This window comes from Nanorana parkeri, unplaced genomic scaffold (assembly GCF_000935625.1).
Source record: "Nanorana parkeri isolate BGI_ZX_2015 unplaced genomic scaffold, ASM93562v1 scaffold1309, whole genome shotgun sequence".
In the NCBI taxonomy this organism is placed as follows: Eukaryota; Metazoa; Chordata; class Amphibia; order Anura; family Dicroglossidae; genus Nanorana; species Nanorana parkeri.
In genome coordinates this window covers 292,001-315,088 of record NW_017307577.1, presented here as the reverse complement: position 1 = coordinate 315,088, position 23,088 = coordinate 292,001, and the positions used below count along the sequence as shown (strand labels likewise).

Here is a 23,088-nt window from a genome sequence, read left to right as displayed (position 1 = left end):
TATGCCTAGATCCCGTCCCATTGTGCCACACGCTCTTGCACCTGTATGCTAGGCTTAACCGTTCCACTGATGAGGAAGTTCCGGGTTCACTCAGAACCTGGGAGAGGGGCTTGGGAGTGTCTCTCTCTGGGTAACCACCCTGCTGCCTGTTTACTCCATTTAAACAACCTGTCAAGACATCACTACAGGAGATAACTCTTGGTTTATTTGATCAATGCGGAAATGGGCCAGCCGACCCTACCTCGCTCTATGGTGCAGAAAGGTCCAAGAGTTGTGTACTATGGAGGATTTGACTGCGTCTCTCCACCAATCGAGAGGAAGCTTTCAGAAAGACGTGGTTTTACTGGCCCGACTTTACCCTTTCTTCTGAATATAAGTCTCTGCTGGGCCAGGATCCTGACGACCTGTAGGATGGTTGCTCTACGGCAGAGGCTGGGCGGCTGCTGGTTGTTTCACTTTCCTGATTCTACTCGTTTTTTAGATCGGTCTGTTTTTTTTTTTCTCTTCAATGCTTCACTCTCTTCCCCCTTCCTTTTAACCTACCTAGTCTCCGTGTGTCTTATTTACTTGTTTGTCAGTTAAAAAATCAGTGTTAAAAAGCCTTGGGAGTACAGGAGCAGACGGTGCAGTTTATTATGTAATAGTTTTGTCATGTGCTTTATGCTCTCTTCTAATTGCCCATTTTTTCGTGATAACATGTCAGGAATTTATGTTCTTGTTTCTGTTCATTTCTACACAACCAGAATCTTGTGATGATGACCTTGTTTTTTTACGGACAAATATCTCCTTTTGAGCTTGTTGTCTCCTTTCTGTATTTTTGTAACGGCAATTATAAATAATAATTAAAAAATGTTTAATTTTTTTAGGCATCTGGGATAAGAACACAAGTCCCAAACCAATAAAATATGTTTCAAATACAAGAAACCCCCACAACAATACTCTCCTATTCGACATGGTACAAAAGGTAAGGAAGTATTTCTAAATCAAGTGCGGGATATGCAAGAGATCAACCTCACTCTGAAATCAAGTTAAACAATCTACAGCTTTAGATTAAAAAAGTGATATAACGTGTCGGTTGGCACAGTCAGACATGCCCTTGCCATGGTTGTCAGAGGTCTAGTGGATTCACCCTCATGTCCCGCTCCCCGTTTCATACAACAATGGGAAAGGGATCTGGGTGTGGTTTTTACTCCCCAGGATGTTGAACGTATACTATATTTTGCACATAAGTCTTCCATTTCCAACAGATTTTTAGAGGCAGGGTATAAATTGCTCACTAGATGGTATAAGGTGCCGTCTCTCCTGCACAAAATGATCCCATCAACATCTAATAGGCGTTGTGCTGAATGCCCAGGTACCCTTCTTCACATATTCTGGGAGTACCCCAGAATACGATGTTTTTGGTGGCAGGTGACTGATCTAATACGCAGGATCACAGATAGCAGTCTATCATTGGGCCCAGGGGCTTGTCTTCCCACTTTAGGTCATACAAGAAATCTTTGGTGATCCACCTGGTGAATGCGGCTAGGGCATGTGTCCCTGCTCGTTGGAAACTATCCTCTCCACCAACAGTGGCCATGTGGGTGGAGGTGAATTGCCTCATGGAAGACTTAACGTCCTCCCTGCATGAATGCGGTAATGAGTTTGTGGCTACCTGGTCCCCGTGGTTTGAATTTCTTGAGGCCCCGGACTTTCATCACATATGTTCTGGGTGACTTATCCGCATTGACCAATGCCCTAAGAGATCAGCACAACTAGTCTCTTGGGAACTGAAGGAATCACTTGGAACTTGCTCCATCCCTGTATTCCTCCATCCTTCCTTTTTTTTTTTGTCTTGCTCACCTGTTTCTAATTTCTTTTTTCAATATCTGGGTCTTCACTCTTATCCTTAAAAGTAACTGCTCAGGATTGGAGAGAATTTGCCAGTGTTGTACTATGATAATTGCAAATGATAGGTGACAATAGATGATGCCTATACACATGTTTTGAAGAGCAAATTTGTATGGGTTTTCATTCTTTTGCCATGGTATTACCAGGCCTCAAAATTTCAGGTCCTGAGCTACTAGCCAGTCCTTAAAAGTTACTCGCCACCAGTTGCCCTGCCTGACCCCACTCCATCCTATCCTTCTTGTGCACAGATGTACCGAGTGTACCTGGGAACAAACGAATCATTCTCTTGCTGGACCAATACCGCGCAAAGCACAAATACACACAGAGCATATGCACAGCACAACACACAGGGCATTACACATACGCACAGAACAACACACAGAGCATATGCAGGTAGTGGGTTGGTAGCACGATCGCAAGACAAAAGCAGCACGTGCCAGTGTGCACAAGCGCACATTGCCCGCTCAGCATTGGAATCATCGGAAGCCCTCCCCTCAGCGGGGAGGGCTTGCGATGATCGCAAGTACGATCTGCCTGTCCAAGATGGGCAGGTCGTACGAAATTTAAATCACCTTACAACCATCGCACAACGAATGTGGGATGTGCACAGCAGACAGGAATGGGACGTGAAGTTCCGCACAAGCCAGGATCTGATCGGCTTCTTTTTGAGCTGCAAAACATCTGGTTGCTCCTTGATGTGAGCCACTGTCATGATGTTGTCTGAATGATAAGGTCCTGATATGGTAATCTTGCAGTCAAGTGGTGTACCATTGAAGGGAACACTAGGATGCTATGAGGCTTTGGCAACACATTTTGAGGCAAATCAAATCTCTCAAAATTAAATTGGCTTGAGAAAGAGGCTGTATCTGCCTCAAAACGTGTAAAGTAGTATCATTGTGAGTGCAGCTACTTCTTTAATCACAAAGTGTCATTTGATCATACATGATCAGGCCTAACTGGTCCTTTGCATCTTCCCCGTTCTACCAGAATAGCACTGGATCTGCTCACACCAGATCATTCAGAGGCCATCGGTCGGTGTGCTTTTTTTGTCACCCATCAATATAGGATTTACCATTCTGCCAATTCATATAGAAACTTGTATGAGGATTTGAGTGCCAGACCCTGCAAGTAGACTGGGAGCCAAATGTAGGAAGTGAAAAATGGGTCTCAGAAAAGGAGGTCTAGGGATTAGAGAAATAAATGGGATATTTCTTAATTTGCAGATAGGGAGTAGGCTTCAAACTGTTCCTAAGGCTTTTTCTGCAGAGGAAGGTGGGTGCTCTTGGCACCAGTAGCATCCTTGATAATATTGTAAAGAACAGGTCCGGAGAGACACTGTCCCTCAAGGGCTATGCAGAGCAAACTTTTTTGACACAAGTATTCTTGCATTTAGCCAAAGTGCTCTATGCATATTTACCAACATGACACACATAGTTACATAGTATGTGAGGTTGAATAAAACCAAGTCCATTGAGTTCAACCAATGTGTGCATGTACTAGTCATCAAGAATACTTGTACCCCTGTATGTTTTGTTCTCTGAGGAAAGTATCTAAAAGGTTTTTGAATGATGCAATACTCCCTGCGGATACCACTGCTTGAGGAAGGGAGTTCCACAACTTTACCACTCTAAGCTCAAACTGTGAAGGGGATTCTTTTCTGTTAAACCCTTTTTCTTCCAATTTCAGGTGGCCTCTTGTTTTCTTAAGTTTACAGTAAATGGTTTATTGTTGATATTACTATCATCTTTAAACAATTTGTACATTACAATCATGTCCCCTCTTAACTGCCTCATTTCCAGAGTGAACAAGTAAAAATTTTGCAATCTTTCCTCGTACTTCAGGTCCTCCAGCTTCTTTATCAGTTTCATTGCCCTTCTCTAGACTCTCTCCAGTTCAAGGACATCCTTGCTGTGGACTGGTGACCAGAATTAAAACGCATACTCAAGATGAGGCCGAACCAGTGTTTAGTAAAGTGGCAAAATGATTGTTTTGTCTTTAGAGTACATTCCCTTTTTTATGCATGAAAGTAGTCTGCCAGCTTTATTTGCTGCACCCTGGCATTGCATGCTATTGCCAAGTCTGTTAAGTCTGCAGACCCCCAGATCTTTTTCCACATCCGACTTCCCCAGTGGAGCTTCCTTTAACGTGTAGTCTGCATGCCTATTTTTACACCAAAATATATTACTTTACATATTTCAATATTGCCATGTTGTTGCCTAATCTCCTATTTTATCCAGGTCCTCCTGTTATCTTGCTATGTCTAACCCCAGGTTTATTAAAATGAAAATTTTCATGTCCCATCAATAATAAACAAGTTAAACAGTATTGAGCCTAACACAGAACCCTGCGCACACCACTGCACACCTTAGACCAATTAGAAACTGAGTCATTTATTGCTACTCTTAGGACCCCTTCCTGCAGAAAGTTATGTATCCCTGTACACACCATTTTATCGATGCCTATAGATTGTAGCTTGTATATTAAATGTTAATGCAGTACTGTATCGAATGCTTTTGCAAAATCTAGTTAAACTATGTCCTACTGGCTTTCCTCCATCTAGGTTGCTACTCCCCTCCTCATAGAATGTTAACAGGTTGGTCTGACAAGAATGGTCTTTCATAAATCCATGCTGGTTGTCACTTATGATGCCATTACCACAAACAAAATCTTGCAAATAGTCCTTCATTATTCCCTCAAACAATTTGCATACTATTGATGTTAATTGGTCTGTAGTACTCAGGTAAGCATCCTAAACCTTTTTTGAATATTGGTACTACAATTGCTTTATGCCAATCAGTTGGCACCCTTCTAGTCAGTATGAAGTCCATGAAAGCTAGGAACAATGGTCTTGCTATACCTTGGCTGATTTCTATAAGTACCCATGGGTGTAGGTTATCTGGTCCTGAGGATTATTCGCATTAAGTTTTTCTAGTCTTTGTTGAACCCTGGCTTCCGCCAACCACTGCAGTATATTAAGCACAGGGCTACTCACGTTCTTGCTATATCTATTAAACCCATCTTTTTTCTTGAATATATACTGAGGAGAAGAATGCATTTAATGTCTCAGCCTTCTGCTTGTCATTTATGATTAACCTCCCGTGCTCATCTTTTATGAGATCTACCTGTTCTTTTCTTACCTCTTTACTGATTATTTAATGGAAGAATTTTGTGGGGTTCTTCTTACTGATTGTGGCAATATGTTTCTTGTATTCTATTTTAGTTGCCCAGATTGCACTTTTACACCTCTTATTGAAGTCCTTGTAGTTCTGGAATGCCATTGCTGTCCCTTCCATCTTATTCATATTAAATGTCAGCTTCTTCTCATTGATATGTTATTTTACCGTCGGATTTAGCCATGCAGGTTTAACTCTTCTTTTATTGTTGGTGCCCAAAAGGTATGCACTTGCAAATTCCATTGTTTAATATATTCTTAAAACAATTCCACTTACTCTCAGTGTTCTTTGTTAGAAAAAACTGGTCCCATTTGCTATCATACAGTAAGTAACATAGCTTATCAAAGTTTGCCTTTTTTAAGTTTAGCATTCTTGTCAAACCAACATGCTTCTCTTTTCTTCACATATGACCATGTACCCTACTTTAAATGCAATCACCTTATGATCATAGCTACCCAAGTTTTCTCAAGTTGCTATGTCTGCAACTAGATCCATATTTGAAATTATTAAATCAAGTATAGCATTCATCTTAATTGGGACTTCCACTATCTAATCCATGAAATTGTCCCACAATAGATTTAGGAAACTGCAAGCTTTGGTTGCGTGAATGATTCCTTTAGGCCAAAGAACGTTCTAACTGGAGGGAGTTGAGAGAAACGGTACAAAAGTAATTAGAGGGCTTAAAGCCCTGAGCATTCAAAATCTTAACTTATTCCCCTTAGAAAGAAGTGATTAAGAAGGGACTTTATTGCAGTATTCAAAATCATCAATGGGGACCACAGTATTTGGAACAAACTGTTTAATCCCAAAACTGTATTGAGGACCCGGGGACACAACAAGAGGTTAGAAGCAGGGGCGTCCCGAGGCTGGGTGACACCCGGAGCAGTAACCGAGTGTCACCCCGCCGAGACGTCACTGCGCGTGTGCGTGACGTCATTGCGCACGCGCGGCAGTATTCTGATACCTGGCGATGGACGCCGGCAGAGAGAGGAGGGGACATTCACCCGGCGGGATAAGGTATGCTGCTGGGTCCCCTCCTTTCTCCTGATACTGTCGGGCGTTCGGTCCATGACCGTGCGCCCGACTTTTCAGAGGGGGGTGACACCAAAATGACTGAGTCATTTTGGTATCACCCCTCCAATGGTGTCACCCGGGTGCAGGCCGCACCCCCCTTGTGACGCCACTGGTTAGAAGAGAGGGTGTTCAATCTTAGAATTTGTAGGGGGTATTTCATTGTGAGAGTAGTGAAAGTTTGGAATTCTCTACCACAGGCAGTGGTATCTGCGGATAACATTGATAAATTCAAGAAACTTCTGGATTAGTTTCTTCTTTCGCAGAATCTACATCTCTAATATGGGAAGTGTTAGAGCAAGATAAATACACACACACACACACACACACACACACGTTGAACTGGATGTACCTTGGTCTTTATTCAACCTTACATACTATGTTACTATGTAATGCCAGGGTAATTGAAGTCTCCCATTATAAGAACTTATCCCTGTTTCCCAACTATTTCCATTTGTGAATGGAGTTGAGTCTCCTTTTCTCCCATTATGTTGGGGGGTCTATATCATACATCCACAATCAGTTTACAACTAGCTTCTGTCTTTTGGTAGTTCTAGCCACAAAGACTTTGCACCATCATAACTCTCGTTACTAAGGTTGTTTTGCATTTCACAAGCATATCCCTCTCCCCCTTTACCAACCCTGTCCCTGTGAAACAGGTTGTACCCTTGTATATTACCTGCCCAGTCATGTGAGCTGTCCAGCCAAGTTTCTGTTATTCACACAAACTCGAAGTCCTCCTCGAGAAGCATTAGTTCAAACTCCTACAATTTGTTTGTTAGACTTCTAGCATTTGTTTCCATACCTTTTAATTTGGTGCTAGTGCTATGAGATTTATTATTGCTCATTCCTGAATCGCAAGCATTTTCTGTATGTGGAAAATGAGACGAGAGGCTTGCAGTCATCTGTCACAGCTGAAATGTAATGCTACATCTATTCCACGCGTTCAATAAACAAGAGAACAAATCACAACCAAATATTTGGTTTAACAAAGTCAAAGTGAGGATCAGGTGAAGGGCAGATACTGCCATCAAGACCATAGCTCTAGGAAGGGCTTCCAAACAGCTTATTGATTAGATTAAAGACAGGCATGTCCTTTACCAGAATAGTACTCCCCTTCTTAAGGCAGAACACAACCCGGTCCAGTCAGAATAGACTACTTATGCACAGAATCCTCAAACAAAATGGATACAAGGCTGACAAACACTTGGGGAGCAAACAACTTATCAGGATGCTTACAATTTCCAAAGAGAAATAGTTTAAAAAGCTTGTGCAAATGGAAAGTCTTTGTGGCCTTATGAGGTTTTTTTTAATAACTCAAGGCTGGAAACAGCACAGGTAGATGCAACAGCTGATCATCTACTTTCAAGAGTGGTGCACATTACATCAGTAAGAGCTGAAATGCTATCCTTTAATTATGGAGTATTTGCCTTAAATGGTGACTCCTCAGGGGTAAACTCATCAGTCAAGTTCTAGAGCAATTTAGAATCAGAGCCTGCAGCTGATGGCTTGGAAGCCGCATAGACAGTGGGCAAACCAGATATAGAATCTGCTAGAGAGGGCATGAAAGTGCACTTATGGCCTTTGAGATCAATGACATAAAGTAACTAGGTGATTTGGGCAATAAAGCCTTGCATGTTCGTGGTAAAAACTTCAATACTAAAATGGTCAGAGAATCCAGCTACACCCATGCTAAAGTGGACTTCAAGGATGCAATAGACTGCAAGAGCAGAGGGAGACATGACTCTAGGTTGCAGATGTTGGCACCATAAGTTGGTGTGGTACAAGCAGCACTGGAGCTGTTACATGAAAGTGAGCTGGGGCACTCAGTACAGTGGGGGTGTACCCTCTGTGTCTAAAATCAGACACATTGTGAATGCATGGTGGTAAGACAACATATAGGCTCATGGTAGGAGGCAAGGCCACAAGTACTCACGAAATTCCACATGGTTCTTGCAAGCAGGAGTAGCGGGGAGATGCTTTAACAACATCGTATGGTGGGAAAGAGCACAGAGCGCGTATGAGCAGGGGTAGCTTGTAAATGACCTTTGAGCGCTGGGTTCCACCCTATATGGAACCCAGTGCCCAAAGGTCACTTACATGCTACAGCAGGTACTGGCTCTCCTAGGATACTAGCAAAAACCAAGCATGCTGGTAGTAGTAGGGATTATCTTGGTCTGCAAGTATAACCTGAAGGTTGAAGACTTCCTGTATTCCTTAATGGACTTCAAGAAAAAGATTTTACGATGAATACAAAAATCCTATTTTATTGAACAGTTCCTAATTTCTATATCCCTCAATGGACGAGAAGAAAACTTTTTTCAACAATTATGTAATGCAAGCAAAATTAACTTACCATTGACAAAGCTGTTAATCAACCAAGAATACCAGCTGTAAAAGCAAAATATAACAAAAAGGTTGATTGTATCATTAACAAGGAATTCTCAAAGCCTGAACGCTCCATTTAAAATGTAAATGTACAGTTTAATAAGCAGATGTGGAAAAACATAAGAGAAAATCACCTATATATCAATTGCCAACAAAGTAATTTGTTATCAATAAAATCTTTTAATTTTAAAGCTTGCATGAGTTTTTCATTAGGATCTAGAAGTATAGGTTTCCCGGTATTTTGCAATCCAGTTACATAAATTTGCACTTTTTCTGTTGGTTTAGTAAATACAAACTTTTAAATTGAGTCACTACAGTAGAAATAAGCACTCCTCAGAAATGGTAAAAAGAAAACCAGAAAAAGGCTTGGGAGCTACCCGTTTACCATTTACTGCCTCTTCCAACTGATTTAGATCCAATATAAAAAAAAAAGGAAGGACAATTTACCATGGGCGTAGCACCAAGTAAAAAAAAAAAAATACAGCGCATTTATACAGTGTGGAAAATAATTATTTGATCCCCAGCAGATTTTGTGAGTTTGCCCACTTACAAAGAAATGCAAGGTCTATTATTTTTTTTTCATAGGTGTATTTTAAATGACAGAGACAGAACATCAACCAAAAAGCCAGAAAAAACACATGATACAAATGTTATAAATTGAGTTGCAGTTCAGTGAGTAAAATAAGTATTTGATCCCCTACCAACAAACAATAATTCTGGCTCCCACTGGGTGGCTACATTTAGATTAGTCCTGTCAATTTAAGAAGGTGTGCCCAATGACAACTCGTTCTGTATATAAAAGACACCTGTCCACAGAATCTCTTCCATTCAAACCTCACCACCATGGGCAAAACCAAAAAGCTGGCAAAGGACGTTGGGGACAAGATTGTAGAACTGGAATGGCTGGAATGGGCTACAAGACAACTTGTAGAAAACAACTGTTGGAACGATTATTCGCAAATGGAAGGAATACAAAATAACCAATCTCCCTCGGTCTGGAGATCCATGCAAGATTTCGCCTCATGGGGTAAGGATGATCATGAGAAAAGTGAGGGATCAGCCCAGAACTACATGGGAGAGGCTTGTGAATGATCTCAAGGCAGTTGGGTATACAGTCACCAAACAAACCATTGGTAACACAATACACCACCATGGATTGAGATCCTGCAGCGCCCACAAGGTCCCCCTCCTCAAGAAGGCACATGTGCAGGCCCGTCTGAAGGTTGCTAATGAACATCTAAATGATTCAGAGACGGATTGGGAGAAAGTGCTGCAGTCAGATGAGACCAAAATCAGGCTCTTTGGCTTTGACGACTTGCCGTGTTTGGAGGATGAAAAATGCTGACTATGACACTAAGAACACCATCCCTACAGTCAAGCACGGATGCTTCATTATGCTTTTGGGCTGTTTCTCAACTAAAAGGTACAGGCCGACTTTGCCGCATTGAGGGGCCAATGGAAGGGGCCATGTATTGTAAAATCTTGGATGAGAACCTCCTTCCCTCAGCCAGAACACTGAAGATGGGTCGTGGATGGGTCTTTCAGCATGACAATGGCCCAAAACATACCGCCAAGGCAACAAAGCAGTGGCTCAAGAAGAAACACATTAAGGTCATGGAGTGGCTTAGCCATCTCCAGACCTTAATCCTATAGAACATTTATGGAGGGAGCTGAAACTTCGAGTTGCCAAGCGACAGCCAAGAAAACATTAGGATTTAGAGAAGATTTGTAAAGAAGAGTGGACCAAAACCCCTCCTGAGATGTGTGCAAACCTGGTAACCAACTGCAAGAAACGTCTTACCTCTGTGCTTGCCAACAAGGGTTTCTCCACCAAGTACTAAGTCATGTTTTGCTTGGGGATCAGATACTTATTTTACTCACTGAACTACAACTCAATTTATAACATTTGTATCATGTGTTTTTTTCTGGATATGTGGTTGATATTCTGTCTCTATCATTTAAAATACACCTATGATAAAAATTATAGACCTTTCTTTTCTTTGTAAGTGGGAAACTTGCACAATCTGCAGGGGATCAAATATTCTCCACACTGTAAAGCGCAGCATTGGGCTTTACATAATGAAAGTTGCAGCCATGACTGTCCCGGAGTGACCTTTCTCAGAACTGTCAGGGCTGTAGGATGAAAGAAAAAACCCAAAACTTATAATGCTATTGGCAAGTGGCTCTTGCCAACAACCTTTGAACGGTGTTCAGCAACAGGTGCTGCAAGGAGCTCCACATGCAGACAGTTCTGGAGTGAGTGTCTTTAGAGCTACCTGTAAACAGTGAAACTCAGCAGCTGAATTACATACAGTATGCAACTGTGCTGTTACAACTGCATTAATACAGGTATAATCATTTTACATAGGAAGAATAGCAATTTGACATCTCAAATACAAAACGTTTAAAACAATTTCCAAGATAAGACTTCCCGTTTGAAACTTAAGGTCTAAGTTTTTCATTCCATATGTAGTCATATTCTGTGTTCTGGTAAGAATTATTTCAGAAAAAAGTGTTTTACCTTCTTTTTTAGTTGCATTGGGAATTAAAATATGTATTTGTGGTATCTAGTAATCTACCCTGCTCTATTGTAAATATCAAAATATGTTTTTTTCTTCTCTGTACTGAGATAATATGAATTTGCCATTGCTAACCCCTGCTTCTGAGAATACTAGCTTCCTCAGCTTGCAGCTATGTACTGTCTAAAGTGCTTAAAGTTGCTGTTGCTAGGCATATGTCTTATTTTTAGCAGTTGCACACCTGAAATCAACTAGCACACATTCATGTGGATCAGTTTGTATTTTTACCAGGTAATCTGCGAGTTCCTGTTTATGACTTCTGCATCTGCTATTGTGAATGTTGAACCTGGGTTCTTGTTTATAGCTTCTGCATCTGTTATGAATAGCACTTGGCTTTTTATGAAATCTGCTACTTTTGGACCATTTTTAGTTTCTGTTTTCTGCCTGCTCTGACCTTCTGCTTGTTTATTGACATTTTTCTATATCCTTCATGCTAGTCCTCACCTGTAGCCTGTGTTGAACTTATGTCTGCATAATGATTTGGTACTTTGTTCTGGTCCAGTGTTGGCTGTCAGTTGTTAGGCCCTTTGCAATACTGAGAGTTGCACTCTAGTGTCTGCCTGCACTAGAACGAGGGTTAGAAATGGCAACTATTTCTATAAGTACAGATTTCCATTAACACTTGGGGAAATTTAAATTAAAAGGAATGCTGATTAAAAAAATTAAAATAAAAGCATGCATTAAAAAATGTACAAGGAAGTATAAACAAACTTGTTACCTTTTGTATCTTATATTCAAAAGTGAATACACAGCCCCGCCAACACATAATGGGTATAATAAGTATGACAAATATTTCATTGCCTAAAAAAGGGAAAAAAAAACATTACTGTGTATATAAGTCAAAGACAACAGTAATTTTTATATAATATATTTGTCATGTATAAATGAAGATGCAAGTGCTGCTTCAATGCCAGGTTCTGCACTGAAAGGGAGCTTCAGCTGTAACAATTAACAGCTGTACCGACATGTACACTCTTATGAGCCATTTTTGAAACCAAGAAAGTTCTTAATAGGAATGGGAGTGTTCAACACTCCAATACATCATGCTAACTAAAAGCATGGTATACATGGAGAAACACACTAATTTTAAAAAAGAACTCGAGGAAAGAAATGTATTAAAAGGAGAACTATGGGGTTAAGGCTTTTCCCCATAGTTCTCCTTAGGGTTACGGGAGGACACAAACTAGCGTCCTCCCGTCACCCTAAGCTCAGTATACCGTGAGCTACAGCTCGTGGTATACTGAGACGCCGCAGCTGAAGCGGATCACGACAATTATGTCTGGATCCGCCCAGCTGCGTAAGTGACAGCTGGCTCTGCCTATCTAGAGGCAGAGCCAGCTGTACCCGCCCCCTCCCCCGTCCGTGCCGCCAGTCAGCGCTGGAGGATCGGAGCGGGGAGGGGGGAATCCAGCCACTCCACTGTCACGGCAGAGAGCTGCGACAGGATCGAGAAGTGAGCGAACGCCGGTATGTGTTCGCTCACTTCCCGATCTACTGAGCCGACCTGCGACAGTCTCATTGTCACAGTTCGGCTAGAACTATGAGGTGAGTGAAAAGCACTCACCTCATAGTTCTCCTTTAAGTGCTCATTTTTGTCTAGGTTTGTCTAGCCCCAAGCGGCTAGCTGTCACAGAGCTCCCTCCAGCCTCTCTCCTTCTACGCTGCAGCATTGGAATGTTTGTCAGTGTCCTCATGTCTATACACACTGTATAGAACGTGGTGATTTATGGGACCTTAGACATCTGCAGAGAAGGAATAGAGAGGCTGGAAAAAATGGTCTAAGAACAAGCCGGCTCTGCGGTTCAGGCATGTATAACTTTTTTAACCTAGACAAAAGTGAGCAGTTAAACCTTTTTCCTTGAGTTCTTCTTTAAAAGCTGAACTATGGGGGATAACAAGATTTACCCTTGCAGCGAGTCTCCCCTTCCCACTTCAGTGAGATTGAGCACCTTATTCCTCACTCTCAAAAGCTTCCTCCTCATCATGCAAGCGTTCTCCAAAGCCTCGTCCCTTCACTGCCCAAATGGTCGCAGTTCTCTGACATCATCCTGCATCCAGCAGTCCTGCATTGTACCGGAGAATGCCGAGGGCCTGCTCACATTCCAGAGCATTGCACTTACAAAATCTGCAGCAAATAATAATTTTCTTCACTGTAATGCTAAAAGCGGACTTTCTAAAACGCTACACCAAACCCAACCTAAAGAAAAAAAAAAATTCCACAAGCACAAATTTTGCTTAGTGCATTTTCCAGGTTTTTGTTTGCTTTAGTAATAAGTGTACCTTGAGTCTTGAAAAAAAACTTTGCCAAAAGACACCTGCCCTGAGCTATTCCTGACATTAAGATCTGCCTGAACATCTGCCTTTATGTATGTTGCACTATTGTGGCGAATTGGGGCCCTGACCCTGCAGATTAGTAACTCTAGGCTTCGTTTAAAGGAGAACTATGGAGTAACCTTTTTATCCCATAGTTCTCTTTAGGGTCACGGGAGGACATATAGTAACGTCCTCCTGGGGCCCAAAGCTCAGTATATAGCTTGCGATATACTCAGAGTGCCACAGCTGGGACGGATCCTGACAATACTGTCGAAATCCACCCAGCTTGCTGATTGACAGCGGGCCCTGCCTATCTAGGAGGCAGAGCCAGCTTTGCCAGCCCCCTCCCCCGCCCGTTTCTCCAGTGAGCACTGGGAGGATCGGAGAGGGGAAATCCCTGTGGGGGGCGGCGACTGACAGTCACCGCTCTCTGAAGGGAGATGATCAGAAAGTGAGCAAGCTATGTTATGTGTTCACTCACTTCCCGATCAATAGAACCGATGTGCGACAGTTTAATTGTCGCACGTCAGCTCTAACTAGGAGGGTTGGTAAAAAAAATAAAAATAAAATCACACACATCATAGGTTCTCCTTTACCTGCCGGCAACCATTTGAAGCCATGATTGCGGTAGGAGTGCAAGGGGAATATGGTTGCTGTCAAAGAGTCATATTTAGGCACTAGTCAGTCAGTGGTGGTTCCTGATGATACATCCCAACCTGAAAGAAACACCTGGACCCTACCCATGCTGCGTTTGGCTGTCTGGACAGAAGCCCAAAGAAGCTGATATGTTAGGTACATCAAGTGTGAGACAGAGACACTGGCTGACAGTGCTGTGGACAGTACATGTCTCACCTACAAATAGTGAAGGGCTCCGGGGTTTGAGAATACAAACATTTTGTTTTCACAGAATCTTAATAAGCCCTGTCCTGGGTTCTGAAGTTCAGAGGCTTTTTAGAGCTGTGAGTGGGACAAGTCCCTATTCCTAGGTCTGCATCTTACCTGGTTGCCAGACCTGATTAATTAGTCTCAGCTATCCACAGCCCTTGTTATATGTGAGCAGACTTATGCTCTCACACTTTGCTGTGAGAGCCTGCTGATGGACAAAAAAGCCTGACTGCTGACAGAACAGAAGGTACACAAAGGAGCCCACTACTTGTTAAGTTAGGTACTGACATGGGCTTAGTTAGTGGCTTGGAAGAATTGATGTGTTGTTTGTGTTATGGACTTTTTGTAGAAAGCCGTCCTTCATTGAACTTGTCTGTCTGCTGCCTTGCTAAATAAAAGTGGAGGAAAAAAACCTGAACAAACTATTCCTGTGCGTTCCTGTCTAATTCAATGTTTACTACTACTAAACAGGACGAGATACATCTTCACTAAAACTTGCCAGCAACTGTTTGGCTTTTATTTTAAATATGGGGTTCTCAAATTTACAGAAGTCAAATAAGCAGTTCACTTTAACCTACCCCCATGACAGCAGCCATAAAGACCATTTTCTCCACCCCCCCCTTCCAAAAACAGTAATACAGTACATACAAATCTCTGTGCACCATATAAATGCTCCAGATTTTTACTTTTGAGGGTACACAGTAATCTTTGCAAACCTAATGTTATGTAGGCATTCGCAACTTCAGGTCAAAATGTTTAGGGACAGGGTCAAAAGTAGACGGATTTTTTTACACTACTTCATGCGATGGAGAGGAGGGAGAAGGTAAGATTAAGGCTGCTTTTGGTGCTTCTACTAGTCCTGGGACCGAAAAGTCATATAATGAAAAGCACAGGTTTTGCATCCAAGTGGCTGGAATGGGCTACAACACTGTCCATATAAATGACAATGTCTGAGAGAAGAAGCTCATGGGTAGAACAATCAAGCCACCAGTGGAATTTTACCACGGTGACCTGGCACCTGGGATTTGCCTAACCTTAAGGACAGGTTTCAGTAGCATGATTGTAGTACATCTTATTAATTTTCACTGAAGTGTTCTGTTAAATTAGGGCATAATATCCCCCAATAATTGTAAGAGAACAGAAAAAAATTGTTGAAATATACATGTATGCAAATAAAAGATAATAGTACCTGAGTATCATATTCTTCAGTTTTCTTTTCAGATTCACTGCAGGTCCCAAACTATGAAAAATAAAGGAAGTATGAATAGAAGAAAACAACTAAAGTGCAACTAGTGGTTTGAAAAGACCAGGGAAGGATCAGGCTGCTATTGCTAGATCCAAAAGAAAAAGGTCAAATGCACAATCTTCAGCTGGTTTTATTGTGACACCTAATACATACGGTATGTCAGGCCACCATTTTTGCAATAAACACAGCTGGAGCAGAACATTGTGTGGCTTCATCCTACTTTTGAAACTTGCTTGAATTCAGCGCTTTCCACACTGCCTGTATGACTTTGCAAAGGGGCTCATATGTTGATTATCTTTGGTGCCCTATTTAGGAGATTTCCTGTCATTTCATGAGGTCACGAGCATGCGTGTCAGAGTATCACAGGGACAGAAAGTGAGAAGAAATCTCATCAATGGTGTCACAGATAACAGAGACCAAACAGATTCAAACTACTCACTACTTCAAACAGGAAAAAAAGGATTTTGTATTAACTGTAAACTGAATCTCTTAGAATTTATTGAGGAACACAGGAAGCCATTTACTGCTGTGTTATACTGCTGCCTACATGAGGACTGAACACTGGCAAACAAAAAAATCTGTAGTCATGACAAGGATAACCCCTCCTCTACCCAGCATGCCTCAGTTTGTAGCAAGCAGTATGATCATAAAAAGGGGGATGGGACCATTGTCCTCAATGGACTCCAAGAAAAGGATTTTAAAGGTAAATACAAATAACCCTTTTTTCTTTCTGAACCATTGTGAGAACATTGTAACACATAAAGTTATATACTACAGGGATGTCCAACTAAGGGGTAGGCAAAACAGAAACAAAGTTCTAACAAGCCCAACAAAAAACAAACTGGGGACTGCTTGATAAGGGGACCTGCCAACACGACCAGAGTGAGGACACGGAGAATCAACTGATGCCCAAGACCAAAAAAATAAACAATAAAAAAACAGTCGCCAACCAAAAAGAGGAAGAACTCAACAAAGAATGGAGCACTGAAGCATTGACCAAGCAAGAAGCTTGGACGCTTGGCAACCGGAACCCACCAAACGGTTCAACAAATAATAAATTCCCAATAGGGAAGAAAATGACTAGCTACCCAACATGGTTAACAAGGAAAGGGATCAAGTCTCATGTAGGAACTGGAACCTGACAAGGAACATGCTTGTAAAAGGAAGCCTAGCAGGTCTAAAATGGGCCCTAAGCCTCTAGACCACTTGAAACTCTAAGGGTCAAGATACGACAACTCCGTATCTCAAGAAATTGAAGGAACAGACAACCACATTGCCAAGGTGAGGCTTACCAGGTAAGAACCTGCGGTACCATCCACAACAGGAACCAGACTACCCCTCCTGGCGAGGAAAGGACTCCAGTTCTTTCTCACATGTAAAGACACTTGTACCTACATGGTGTCTGAACCAGGATGCCTGACCAAAGAAGAATCCTGCGATATAGTAAAAATCACCTGCTCTACAAATCCAGAATGCAGCCCTAGGGGCAATAATTATCTGATGAAAGGACCCAATTAGAGAAGGGGAGAAAGAGTCTTTATCAGCTGTCTGATGGGGAGGCTGTGTAGTCAGGCCAGGAACTACCCGAAATTTAGAGGCGGACACTTAAGTCTGCTCAGAAACAAAACCACAAAACAGCAGAGTAAAGGGCTGAGATAGAAATAAAAGAGATGGGAGAAGGTGAAGTACCTGAGAGGGTTGTCCCTAAACACCTGACACTCCTGCAAGGGTTGAAAGATAGGTAGACCCCTGGCTAATGGGGGCAGCATGAGGCCAAACATGTTTTGGCCTTCCCTACCTAAAAATCATGCTGGTTAATGCTGCCTACAGATGACAGACCTTTCCCAATTCCAATACTTTATGAAACTAGACCTTACCCTAGGGCCCACAGCGATTGTTTTCATAAGAGTAATGGATAAAAGATCGTCAGCACTCACGAGGTTCAAAGTGTAAATTACTTCTTTATTGAACATGCGTCGTCAGTACCAAAGTTTTGGAGCCACGCAGGGTCCCTTCATCAGGGAGACATGGTGACTGGTCACTGACACCCTGATGAAGGGACCTTGCGCAGTTCCCAAAGGTTGGCTTTGATGACGCATGTTTAAGTACAGAAATTTTCACTTTGAACCTTCTGGGTGCTTGGGGTCTTCTGTCCATTACTTTGAGATTACACATCCATCTTATCACTGCGAGCACCACTATTGTTCGCGATTAGAACGTTGTATGGAGTGCAGGTGATCTACAACACTACATGTTTTCATAAGCGGTCTTCTGGGTGTCCCCAATGGGAATGCCATGAGAAAGTACTACGGCAGACACTGCAACCAAAACCCTAGGAGTACTAGATGTGCAGAGGCGAAACTGAAGACTCAGAGCCCTGGTAGGTTGGAGAACAACCATTGCTGACCCCAGTTGACCGAACAGGTCAAAATTCACTCTAGGGAAGAAGGATGATGACACTGATGGGTAAAAGGTACCATTAGTGTTCATACATACCCCAAGGGACAAGATATGTTAAGAGGGATAGGATGGCACAACTGAAGACTTCTCTGAAGGCTTAGTGGGTTTCTTGCTTCCAGCATTGTGGCCTGCTGGAGAACCAACCTAAAAGGCAGCTAGCGCTCAATTTCCCCATCCTTGCAAATTATTGTATTTAGACAGTCGACACCCAAGGCTGCCTTAACATACCTGATGTATGCAGTCACGCTTTGGCCAACAATTTTCATTTTGTAATTGAATTTTGTCAAGCCGAGTAGCACCAATAGGGCAACCAACTGCTCAAATCTCAGCTGATTCTGCAGGACTGAGACGAAATTTAAGCTGTGTATAGCTAATATTAGAAGATCTGGGTGTGTCAACTCCAGGAGTAGGTGAAAGAGAAGGATGGGGAAACCTCAGTCAATCTTTCCTTGGACCTTTCCTGAGGCAGGTGAACGCTCTGACCTCCAGTAATATCCTTGATGAGGATGTCAAGAGTAGAATAGACCACATTCCTCAAAGGACAGCAAGTCAGGATATCCTTGGAAATTGCATTTTCCCTCTAAACACCTTAACCAGAGTGCTCTGCGCATTTTGATGGATAACAGACCCATACAGTACACAAGTTTAGATGCTTCTAGCAAGCCATCACAACTGAAGTGTAGGGCTCCTGACATCTGCTCCGCACACACTATCAGCAAGTGGTCCACCGCTGCGGTGGAGAGATCTCTCTCAAGGGAATTAAAGCCATACTCCAGGGAAAATTATTTTAAACTCTTCCAGTGGGGCTACCCCATACACTGCAAGGGTTAACTGCTTGTTATGGTCTAGGGCTAAAAATAAAGTTATGCTCACCCGATCCTCCAAGCCTCCCAGCAGCATCTCCTCCAATGCTGCAGCAATGGAATGTCCCTGTTGCATCCTTATGTTCTATACACTGTGTAAAGAATGTGATGATTTACAGTACCTTAGACTGCTGCAGCTAAGGTGGAGAGAGAGTCCAGGGACTTGGAGCAAGTCAGCGCAGAGGATATGGTGAGTATAACTTTTTTGTATTCCTCCCTAGACACAAAAGGGAACTTAACCCTTGCAGTGCACGGATAGCCCCACTGCAAGTGTTATTAGTTTTCCCAGTTCTTCTTCTTTAACCCATTCATGCACAGGTTGACAGTTTAGGGGTAACAGCCAGATCAGGGTGAAGGGGAGTGCCCACCAGCAAAAGTCGGCACTGCCCATCAGTGGGATCCTTAAAAGTAAACAAGCCCTCTACTGGCCAAGTGGATTTCCTGTTAGGGTGGGTCACTGGCAGATACAAAGTGGGTATAGACCACAGCTTTACCAAATCCCTCCCCTCTAGTAGGGACCCCCACCAAAGATGTAGACTGTATGACTATAGGGTAGCAGGATTCCAGACACTATTGCCCTCAGAAAGCACAGAGCAAATGTCCCTGAAATTGTTAGGAAAGCATGCTCCCTTTGAGTCAAAATACAGACATGTTGCGGCCACGTCTGCTGCAGGGAAACTGGTAATTTTAGTGACGTTTTCGTCGAGAATTTGCTAAAAACTGAAGTATGCTGGGTGTAGGAAAGGTCAAACTTGGCTGGACTACAGATTTTTTTCTTTGCAAGTGTCCAATCCTCCTGTATGCCCAAAGTATACGAGTTCCTGTGTCCCTCAATGGACAAGAAAAAAAAAAAAAGTTTAGGTTGGAGCTGAGCTTCAAATATAGCAGATGGCAAAATCAAATGCAAGATCTTCTCACCTTGATTACAGGAATTATACCTCTGAACTGGAAGGTTATTTTCAATGCCTTCTTGACTTTCCAGACCTGAAGAATAAAAAAAGACAGAAGTGTTTTCACCCCAAACGAAATTAATGAGAATGATCAACTAATTTAATGGATTACAATAAACTATTACTGGTGATTCATGTCCTGACAATATTCCTTGACACCCGCAACAGATTGTCCCCTCCAGCCCATTGCAGGGGTCCATTGTAGTAGGATTTTAAGTGCCCAGCTTTCCTATGAGGCAGCAATGAGGCATGGTGACATTACCAGTGCCTCCCAGAAACGTCAGAAATCAAGAAAACTATAATTTGCAGCAGATATGGGTGCATTTATTTTTCATAGGTTTGATTTAAGTTTGTCTATAGCCAAGGCTTTTTTTAACCTTTTTGTTTTAGATAGGAACAGGGGATTTTTAAAATCCCAGTCAGGTTTTTCTGCGGTTTGTGTCCCTTTGGGGAGATAATTCTTCACTTTCCGTTGCTGTTCCAGCCATGCAAAAATTTGGATTGTATCTACCTTTTAGTCCTGGTGATAATGGTCATGAAGACAAATTGAGAGGGTGAAGATCCCCAGTGGGGACACAGATCGTAATAAAAATCTGACTGGGGTTCTAATCTTTCCTTACTTTATTTAAAAGCTTGCGTTTAAATATACTAAGTACAAATATGGAAAAAAAAATATTCTCTCAAATTTTTCTAACTTAATAGACACACACAGGCACTATAATATATTTATAATCAGGAAAGGAAATATCATTACATAAGGAAAGGGGAAATCATCCAGGGGCGATATATTTCCCCTGGATTTCTCTCCTATATGCAAAACCAGTCCAGACCGGGTTTTCAGGATGACTTTGGGTCTGTGTAATCCAGATTGGATTTTGTGTCTCACCTGTGACTGACTAGCCAGGCACGAGATAAAAGGGGTAGGCTGGAGCAAGATGGTGCTCTGGCCTGGGAGCTGCACTTTGGAAAATCAACTTTGTGAGTAAAAGGTTGCTGGAAATGCTTTTGTTTTGTTAGGTGGCTGGGAGAAGCTCACCACCTGTTAGAGAGGAACATCTGTCTGTTTAGTTAGTTTCACCTTGCACACTTTTAGTAAAACTGACTGCAAGTTAGATTTTAAAGAACTTTACTGCCTGAACTTCCTTTTTCAATGCACAAAAACATAGGAGCTGGGGTGGGGATTTTGTGCATAAGGGAGTCATTTAGCCTTGTTCCCACATCGGAGGTATGGCTTTTAGGCCACAAGGCAGCAGAAAAATGGCAGCAGGTGCTCTGGACTGATGAGTCTAAATTTTAAAATATTTGCACATAGCAGGAGGCAGTTTGTTCGTTGAAGGGCTGGAGAGCGGAACAATAAATGAGTGTCTGTAGCAACAGTGAAGTATGGCGGAGGTTCTTCGCAAGTCTAGGGCTGCATTTCTGCAAATGGAGTTGGGAGATTTGGTCAGGATCGATGGTGTCCTCAACACTGAGATATACAAGCAGGTATTTATCCATCATGCCATACCATCAGGGAGGCATTTGATTTGCCCCACATTTATTCTGCAGTAAGTCAACAACCCCACACATACAGCCAATGTCATTAAGAACTATCTTCAGAGTAAAAATGAACAAGGAGTTCTGGAAGTCATGATTTGGCCCCAACAGAGCTTGATCTCAACATTATAGAGTCTGTCTGGGATTACAGGAAGAGACAGAAGGATTTGAGGCAGCCGACATCCACAGAAGATCTATGGTAAGTTCTCCAAGATGTTTGAAACAACCTACCTGCAGAGTTCCTTCAGAAATTGTGTGCAAATGTGCCTAGAAGATGGAGAGGACGCCGGTGCTGGACGAGTCACAGCGTGCGTCGGTTTAAATAGTAATCAGTGCATGCTGTGTCCGGCAGATTATAATTTTTTTGTTTCTTTCACTTTTTCTCTTTTTGGTCTTTAATATTTTTGCAGAGCGGGCGACAGAGGCCGTGACTTGAGTGCACACTTCCGCCGCTGGTTAACAGGCAAGGCCCTGCGTTCCACACGGTGCTCTCCTTGGTGGATGGGGCCGGAGCCAGCTGACGGTTCAGCGTCTTGTTGTCAGAAGCCGGACACAGTGCGCGCTGGTTACTATTTAAACCGATGCGCGCTACGACTCATCTGGCACCGACGTCCTTTCGTCACAGACGAGAGGACAAGGTAATTTTCAAGCCCTGAAAATTGCAAGGCTATTACATCACCTGTTATGTGTTTAGATGAAGCGCTGAGATCTTGAGGAACGCTTAAATAAGTTTTACTTGCTTAACAGGACATTACATGGATGTATACAGGAATACAGCAGAGTAGAGAGGAAAACATATATACAGAAAGAACTACCTGTGCATCACAGACAAGCATACATAAGCATAGAGAACAACACTGCACCATATCGACATCTTAGTGCCCAAAAGACATAACAGTACATTAGCATAAGCTGTTGTATTTCAAGCACTATGCAGGTCTTAAATTAGGTAAACACAACCTCAGATGAATAACAAATAATGACATATTATATCCTGTTCTTGTTCATTTTAGAGACGGAGCCAAAATGGAGAAGCAATGTGTGAAAAACTAAGTACACCCTTACTGCTTTCAATTAAGTGGTTAAGTAGCAGACAGGTGCTGCTAATCAAATGCCCTTGATTAACTGATCATCAAAAAACCTCAGATGAACAAAAACACAGCATATGTGGTGTTGTTCATCTGAGGTTGTATTTACCTTGTTTTAAGCCCTGATAAGGACCAAATAATTTTTATTATATCCCGATACTTAAAACTATAGGGGGAAAAAATACATGACACACACACGTGTGTGTGTGTGTCAGCTGGGGGAAAGGCAGCGGGTGCAATTACTCCCTGGGGTGGCCAATCTTGGGAGGCTTAGAGACCAGTCCAGTGACCTTTCAGACAGTGGTGCATTTATTGGTGCATTACATGGGCTATATACAGTGCTCAAACAAAGTCAACAAACATTAAAAACAAAACCCTAGCCATGTCCCGGGACTAACTACACATAAGATAGTCCTGACTATCAGCCCACACAAACCTATTGTTTGTCAGGGCATCACAACATCACAGTGACCAACCTTATGCTCCCCAGGCTCCAGAGCACAGTCTGTTTGCCTCACCTGCACTAAATTGCCATTGAGGCAAGGTGTAAAACCTGGGCTTTATAGAGGTTCCGGAAGGCGTAATAGAGGAATCTGGGCAACACAAAAACCCTGGAAAGTGCCTCTCCTGGCTCTCTACATGACAG

General features: G+C 42.4%; 1 protein-coding gene across 1 annotated transcript in view; it reads right to left on the bottom strand.

Moving 5' to 3' along the window:
* CLPTM1L (CLPTM1 like) overlaps positions 1-23,088 on the bottom strand; it is a 74,968-nt gene that overhangs the window by 5,772 nt on the left and 46,108 nt on the right. Inside the window, exons 11-14 of the mRNA XM_018569235.1 lie at positions 19,787-19,852; positions 15,489-15,539; positions 11,820-11,902; positions 8,491-8,525 (exon numbers count right to left, since the gene is read on the bottom strand). Of these exons, the coding sequence (XP_018424737.1) occupies positions 8,491-8,525; positions 11,820-11,902; positions 15,489-15,539; positions 19,787-19,852 (235 nt within the window). The remainder of the gene's footprint in view (positions 1-8,490; positions 8,526-11,819; positions 11,903-15,488; positions 15,540-19,786; positions 19,853-23,088) is intronic.